The sequence below is a fragment of the Onychomys torridus genome, chromosome X, assembly GCF_903995425.1.
Source record: "Onychomys torridus chromosome X, mOncTor1.1, whole genome shotgun sequence".
NCBI lineage: Eukaryota > Metazoa > Chordata > Mammalia > Rodentia > Cricetidae > Onychomys > Onychomys torridus.
In genome coordinates, this window is record NC_050466.1 from 53,141,110 (window position 1) to 53,149,673 (window position 8,564).

Consider the following 8,564-nt stretch of genomic DNA (forward strand, 5'->3'; position numbering starts at 1 on the left):
CATAAAAGAAAAAGAAAAAAAGAATATAGATATGAGGTGGATCATTGAATCTACTCCAAGAAAAAAGATAAATAATGGGATAAATGGGTAGATCATTCATTGAATCTACTCTAAAAAGAAAAAGTCAAAGATATAAAAATGACAAAAGGTAGAGTATTGAATCTATTATGGGAAGAAAAAAGAGGGAATATAGATATGATAAGATAAAAAGGGAGATTATTAAATCTACTTTTAAAAAGGAACTACTTGTTTTAAATAGGATAAGTAATGAATATTTTTATCTGAATTTGTCAAATGATAATGAACTGGATATTGTTAATGTATATAATGGAGTTTTTTGTCTGAATCTGTCTAATGTTAATGGACTAGACATTGTTAGTATAATTCTTGACTGTGTATATTGTATATACTTAGTGGATATAGTTTTTCTTTATTAGTTATAAGCTTTTTAAAAATTTTAAACAAAAAAGGGGAAATGTGGTGATATTATGTTCCCCAAAATATTGTGCACCCTAATAAACTTATCTGGGGTCAGAGAATAGAACAGCCACTAGATACAGAGGCCAGAAATGGTGGCACACACACCTTTAGTCCTAGCATTCTAGAGGCAGAAATCCATCCAGATCTCTGAGTTCAAAGCCCATCCAGATCTCTGAGTTCAAAGCCACACTGGAAACAGCCAGGCATGGTGACTCACGCCATTAATCTCAGGAAGTGATGTCAGAAAGCATAAAGGTATATAAGGCATGAAAACCAGGAACTAGAGCCTGGTTAAGCTTTTAGGCTTTTAGCAGCAGTTCAGCTGAGACCCATTCTGGATAAGGACTCAGAGGCTTCCGGTGTGAGGAAACAGGATCAGCTGAGGAATTGGCAACGTGAGGTACCTTTGGCTTGTTCTGCTTCTCTGATATTTCAGCATTCACTCCAATACCTGGCTCTGGGTTTGTTTTTATTAATAAGACCTTTAAGATCCGTACTACATATAACCAAAAAGCAAGTTGAGGAGGAAAGGGTATATTTGGCTTATACTTCTAGATCATAGTCCATCACTGGAGGAAGTCAGGACAGGAACTCAAACAGGGCAGGATCCTGGAGGCAGGTGCTGATGCAGAGGCCATTGAGGAGTGCTATTGACTTTCTCCTCCTGGCTAGCTCAGCCTGCTCTCTTATAGAACCCAGGCTCCACCCCAGGAATAGCACCACCCACCATATGCTGTCCCCTCCCCTATTGATCACTAATTGAGAAAATGACTTACAGCTGGATCTCATGGAGGCATTTCCATAACTGGAGCGCCTTCCTCTGATGACTAGCTTGTGTCAAGTTGACACACAAAACCAGCCAGTACAATAATATATAGTTCTATTTTTGTTCCTTGTATGTTTACCATTATATGCCCGAGAACAGTTTTCAGAGCTTCTCTACCATTACATGTCCTCAGCTATAATTTTGTCTTTCTGAACTCATCAGTACTTTTGAAAACTCTTTGCAACTTCTTTCCTATACATTTCCTCACTTAGAATCATACTTTTCTGGGAAAACTGGATCCAACTGTGAGGCTCATCTCTGAAATTTTCTCTCTCTTTAGTTGTTGGCTCTGCCATTACTTACTGTTGGTAGCTCTCCAGTCACTTCTGTGAGACAGTTATTGATTTAAGTGAGTTTTAATTTTTTAGTAGGAAGATTGGTTATAACAACTAGTTCATTATCAGAGGCAGAATCTCTGTCATAAGCTTTAGATATCTATGGTTTACCTTGGTTCTAGGATTTCACTTTTGGTCAACTAACAGAAACTCTGCTGTTTCTTCAATGGATTTATGGAAATGTATGTTCAAATATGGTATACTGTTGGGACCATTTATGCTTATACACCCAGCAAATTTAGTTGGAAACCTTGTTAAGGGAATTAAGAATAGCAGACTGACTTGTTTAGTGTTTCTGGACTCATCATTAATAATAATCATTGTGTTTTACCCCACAAAGTGGCCTTCTTCAAAGGCCACTATTGTATATTGTTTCATTAACTCTCTCCTGATTATGTGAATATGGATAAGTGAAGGATAATTGTAATATCCTGTCATGTATGTTTCATCTAAGTTATGATATAGGACCCAAAGTCATTTTGGTGGGTAGGAAGAGAAAACAGCAGAGAACTAGATCTTACTCTACTTTACTACCATGTACCCATGGGTTTCATAATGTAGAAGGCCCCTAGACTGGATCATCCACTGACCCCACTGTTAATGTAGAGTTTAGGCATATTGGGAGTGAGAAATATATACAGGTAGCTTGATTGGACTTCGAACAAGCTTGTCTGTACCTTCCATTCTATCATGGAATGGGAGTATGTATAAATATCTTATGTAGTTTTATCCATAGAAGAGAATAAAAATTGAGGGATGCTAGTTATTTATGTGAATAATTTCATCTACAAAATGCATTTGATAGTCACTGCATTGGAGTCAGTTTATTCAGCTTCATGGCAACTTATTGACTAAAAGCATTATTAGTTGTTTCTTTTATTTGGACAGTTGGCCATATTGATTTTGAATTCCTAAAGGATTGTATTAAATTTGCAGAAATGGATTCAAACTCACTAAGGGACTATCGAATGAGTGTACAAATAGACTTCTAATTTGCTCTCCAGAAAAGCCCAATTTGAACTCTCTCCACTTTCAAATTGAGCAACTTAATGGATTATAGTAATATATAATCTTTGAAGCACTCCATATTCCAAAGTCGTTAAAGTGTAGAGAACTTATCCTAATTAAGGGATAAAATGTGACCTAAATTGGTTGCCTTGCAGGTATGAAAGAATTGAAATTCCAATCCATATTGTACCTCATATCACTATTGGGAAAGTATGCCTTGAATCAGCAGTAGAGCTGCCAAAGATCCTGTGTCAGGAAGAACAGGATGCATATAGAAGGATTCACAGGTAGAAACTCTTATTGTTTCTCTTGTTAACTGCAGTGAAAACCCTTTATTTAACAGCTCAGCTTTTGAGGCCCCTTTCCTTCTACCTGTCTGGGAGAGAGCTTCACAGCAGCTTCAAATCATGTTTCTCATACCATATTGTAGTGATCTATTTGACATTACTGTCTTGCCTCATAGGTTTTGGATCCTTCAAGTCAAAACACATTTCCTTTTCTGGTTGTTAAAATAAACCACCATAGTGGTCCCATTGTGTAGTACTAGGCCTTATCTACTAAATGTGTAGTGTATCAAGAGCTTTAGTGAGAGAGAGTAATTTCATAATTATTTATTTGAATTATCTTTTGAATTTTTAAATGAAACCATATCCCCAAAATAAATTTAAAATGAACAATGGTGGGAACTCAAATCATTGTGTTCATCTAATCCAATTGTCAAAGGTCTGATGCAGGTTATTAAATTTTATTAAACACCTGACCATTTTGATTCTGCTTCATTGCTAACTGAAAGTATCTTATCCCTTTAGTCTTACACATCTGGACTCAGTAACCAAGATCCATAATGGCTCAGGTAAGTTGTTTTTTTTTTTTTTCTGGAGTATATGAAGTGATTTCTGACATACTCATTTATAGAAGCAACTTTAGTTTATTTTGGAGTTTTTGTCTCAAGAAATTTAACTAAGCTTGCTCCTTACATATCCTTGGAACCCTACAGACCCTTAAATACTATAAATGTGGCTTTATGATAAGACAGAAGGAAAACCAGAAAAGCTTTTTTATAGACTAGCTCTGTGTTGTGCTGGTATATGTTTAAATACTACCTCTTAGGGAACCCTAGTTCCTGTAGTATTCCATAGCATGGATGCTCAGTAACTTCCAGAAATTTTAGCAATATACCATTATGAACTGATTTTATCACATTACTACCAACCTTTTGTATTAAGAGTTGGAAGAGATAGTCAGATAGAGGAAAGGGAATACATCAGGCAGGAAGTTTTCCATGTGAATAAATAGAGGAATTCCTGGGTAAGTCTAAGGAGCAAAAAACTCAGTATAGTATACATACCAATTTACTTTTTTCAACATACACACATCCCTAGCTACACTTACTATTCAGCTAACCCTGATTTCCTGAGTTAATGACTAATTGAGGTGTGGTGTTGTATGTCTGTAGTACCAGCTCTTGGGAGGCAGAGGCAAGAGGACTGCCATAAGTTTGAGGCCAACCTAGTCTTTACAGAGAATTCCAGAATAAAACCTGGCTACTGAGTGAGACCCTGACTTTAAAAAAAAAGTAAAACTAAAACAAAAACAGCAACAACAAAACATTTATTAACTAAGTCACTGGTGAAGAACAGTGGAAAGCTTTCTTTTCTATTTTATTTGTTTGTTTGTTTGTTATTTATTTTGAGATAGGGTCTTTCTATGTAGCCCTGGCTGTCCCAGAACTCACTATATAGGCCACCCTATTCTCAAATTCACAGTGATCTGCCTGCCTCTGCTTCTAAAGTGCCGGGCTTAAAGGCGTGCACCACAACAACCAGTGGAAAATTTTCTGATTGGTAGAAAACCTCTTTGTGAAGACAAGAAAGGAAGCATGGCTTGGTATATCTCATCATGTTTATCTCAATATAACATGACAAAGAGTTAAGATTGGTAATGTATGGCATACAACCATACTCTAAAATCACAATGATTTAAAAAACGTAGTAACAGCTCAAAAGTAGAAAAGTTGATCAGTGTACCTGGGCAGTGCCTAGAGACAGGCACTTATATATGAAAGAATTCATATTTAATAGAAAATTTAAAATTAGTGATGGATAGGTTAGTTACTAAATAGCATCCATTCATTTGTTTATTCATCAAAAAAGAAGTTTAAGTACCTTTTTTCTGCCAGATAGCTTTTTAGACACAAGACTCTAGTGCTGATCAAGAGAGACAAGCTTAACTTCCATGGACTTAATTCTGTTTCCATTTGAGGAGACTGTAGAGTCCTACTGGAAAAGGGAACCCTTCTGTGTTTTCTTAGCCCTTTCACTTGAAGAAATGAAGAGCTAGCCATTTTTCTCCTTTTTTAAATTTAATTTTATTTTTTTTACATAGTTAGATTTCTATTTGGCTTATGGATCTAGGGCTTCAGAATATGCATCTGCTTTGCTCAGCTCTTTTCCCCCTAGTTGACTACTGAAAATAGTTGACTACCAGTCCTATTTACTATACTTTAGAAACTTATTCCTCCAGTCCCTTTTTCCTCTGCCCCAAACTAAGGTATTGTTGGTAGTATAGTAGGAGCATGCCAGTGAATAGTACTTTTCATAGTTATCTGGTTTTTTTTCCCTTTTCTTATTGAAGTGTTTACCAAGAATTTGTGCAGCCAGATGTCAGCAGTCAGTGGGCCTCTACTACAGTGGTTGGAGGACAGATTGGAGCAAAACCAGCAGCATTTGCAGGAGTTGCAACAAGAAAAGGAAGAGCTTATGGAGGAGCTGTCTTCCCTAGAATAAAGCAAGAGGACAGAAGTACGGTAATATTTCAGTTTGTGTGCTGAAATATAGTTGAAAACTATGTGTAACTCCTATGTAGACAGATAATTCTGGAGTACTTTTTATACCCAATAGTTTTATGTATCTAAAAATACAAGTTGTGTTCCTAAAATTTCCCCAGAGCTTATAGAATCCTCTTACCTGTAGCTGCTGGTTTCTTTCACAGGAATGTAGGATGATTTAAACAGAATATGAAAGTTATTTTGTAAGAGGTATAGGAAGTACATTAGCAAGGAATATCTGGAAATAAAATGTCTGATAAGTTTATTTTAAAACTTAAAAGTACTTGTTCTCTTTTTTTTTTTTTTTTGAGGCCAAGTGTCAATGTGTATCCCTAGCTGCCCTCAAACTCACTATGCATACCTCACTAAGCTGTCCTCAAACTCAGAGAGCCACCTGCCTCTGCCTCTGTAGTGCTGGGATTAAAGGCATGTACCACCTACCATGCTTGCATTAAATATTTATTCTCAAAGAAAATATGAAAATACCCAGCATAAACTTTTTTTTTTTTTTAAGGTAGCTGTGGCTGGTCTGGAACTCACAGAAGTCCACTGGCCTCTGCTTCCTGAATGGTGGCGTTAAAGATGTGCAGCAGCAACATAAACTTTTTAGAATTTGAAGTCTTGGTTTTTATTTTCAGATATATCCATCCTATATAATATGATAAAGGAAGAACACTTAGTATTTCTATGTTATAGTTTGATGTTTTTGCTAGGCAAGTAAATCATAAGTACTGTAGGGTTAATGGAAAGATGTGCAGGTGGCTCATTGGCATTCACATTTGTTGATTATTCTCACTTAGAATCATGTGTCAGGATTTCCTTCTTGATCTCTAAATACATATTATGAGATTACCAAAATTTGGATCTGTGTAAATGCTTTTTTAAGCAAACAATTGAGTTCTAGCTTATTTGAGTCTAAAGCAAATTCTTAGTGATCCAGTCTAAGAATTCAATTATAAGATGACCATGATTTTTTTAGGATTTAGGTTATAATAGAAATCATACTTCAAAAAATGTAATGACTATATTTTATTATTCATTCATATGTAGCCACTAATTGATATGTGTCTTCAGAAACTGAAGTGGGAATTGGAAAAAGAATAAAAAGAAAAAAACAGTATCAGTTCCAACCACAATAATAATTGGAGGTTTTGGTTTGTCTCATTTTTGCCTAGATTGTTGTTTTCAAAATCTCAGAATCACTTGCATCAGAATCAGTTGAATTTCAAAGTTCAAATTCAATCTTTGAGGCTCAAACCCAGATATCTATATGACCTACTTAGCTGATTCTGAGGCATACTTGTATTTGAAAATAAATATTCTTAGGGCATATGAAATGTAAATGCTGTATTTTCTCTAATTTTCTTCCACCAAAATTATTCTTTATTCATTTTCTTTTTTATAGGGCAGCTGAAAATACCAGGTATACAATTTATTAAACTAAATCAATTTTGAAAATGTAAAGTTGGAGGACCCACATTATATAACTTCAAGACTTACTATGAAGCTGCAGTAATCAAGATACTATGATATTTGCAGAAGAACAGATGTATAAATCAATGGAACAGGAAATATAATTCAGAAATAAACACAATAATATGCTTAACTAATTTTGAAAAAGTACAAAGTGATCAAGAAGGAAGGCCAGTCATTTCAACAAATTGAATTTCCACAAGCCAACAAAATATATTCTAAAAGTACCTCAAAATGTCATATATTTAAATGTAAGATGGAAAACTTAAAAAAAAAATTCAAGAAAAATTTTCAAGAGTCGGGTACTTAATCTTCAACTCAAAAGCACAGTCTACAAGAAAAAAGTAAATATTTAGACTTCATCAAAATTAAAACTTTTTATTCTGCAAAGTATTAAGAGGAAAGGCAAGAAATTACTTCTAAACCATGTCTGATCAATGGAAAAGATATGCTCAAAACTCAAAAATAAACAATTCTATTAGAAAATAAAAGAAGACATAAACATTGTTACTAAAGAGGATAAATAGAAGTAATTATGTGAAAATATATTAACCCTCATAAGTCACTGGGAAATGCAAATTGAAACTACAGTGTGGTATGGTATATACTTATCAGAATTGCTAAAGAGAAAATAGTAAAAGTGCCAAATACTGTTGAGGATATAGATATACAATGACAGGAATGTAAAATACAGCTACTGGGTAGAAGAGTTTGGAAATTTTTATAAAGTTGAGCGTATACTTAACATGACCCAGCAGTTACACTGTCTTTGCACAAAAACTTTTACAAAATTTTTCTTGATAGCTTTATCTTTGGTAGCTGCAAATTAGAAACAACCCAAATGTTCCGTAGTGGGTAAATGGCTAAATAAGCCATTCTAACCATGGAATACTACTCTGTAGTGGAAAGGAACACATTGCTAATATCTATATAATTTAGATGAGCCTTGGGGCATATAGTAAATGAAAGAAAAGCAAGTCTTAAAAGGTCACTTACTGCCAGGCTGTGGTTGCACTCGCCTTTAATCCTAGCACTCAGGAGACAGAGGCAAGCAGATCTCTTGAGTTTGAGGTCAGCCTGGGCTACAGAGTGAGTTCCAGGAAAGGCTCCAAAGCTACACAGAGAAACCCTGTCTCAACACACCCTCCCAAGAAAAGCTCACTTATTGTATGGTTGTATTTCTAGAGCATTGTTGAAATGTTAGAATTAATGAAAAGGAAGAACAGATTAATGATTTCCAGAGTCAGGGACTGGACATTATATAGCATATGCATTATTATTGGAGTGTGACAAGAGTTCATTTAGGCTGATGAAACAGTTTTATTTCTTAAATTTAGTGTTTAGTACATAAATCTGTTCCTGTGCTAGCATTTTATAGATTTATATATAGAAAAATCAATGCATGTAAAATCTAGTAGAAGTGAATAAAGTCTGTAGCCTACCTAGCAGTATTATACCATTACCATAATATTGGTTTTGAAGTTCTACAGTTGAAGATCTTACAACTAGGACAAACCATTCCTCCTAAACTCACCAATAACTTCCACATAGTCAAACTTACATTCTTTTTTGAAAACTGCCATTAATAAACCTCTGGCTTGACACAGTTGGTCAT

General features: G+C 34.9%; 1 protein-coding gene across 2 annotated transcripts in view; it reads left to right on the forward strand.

Annotated features, from left to right (window-relative positions):
• Brcc3 (BRCA1/BRCA2-containing complex subunit 3) overlaps positions 1-8,010 on the forward strand; it is a 35,606-nt gene extending 27,596 nt beyond the window's left edge. The window contains exons 8-11 of one of the 2 annotated variants that reach the window (XM_036175058.1): positions 2,805-2,936; positions 3,459-3,502; positions 5,284-5,455; positions 6,882-8,010. In XM_036175058.1, coding sequence (XP_036030951.1) covers positions 2,805-2,936; positions 3,459-3,502; positions 5,284-5,435 — 328 coding nt within the window. In that variant the 3' untranslated portion in view covers positions 5,436-5,455; positions 6,882-8,010. The remainder of the gene's footprint in view (positions 1-2,804; positions 2,937-3,458; positions 3,503-5,283; positions 5,456-6,881) is intronic. The other variant, XM_036175057.1, reaches the window with a different exon arrangement.
• Positions 8,011-8,564: the final 554 nt, after the last annotated feature.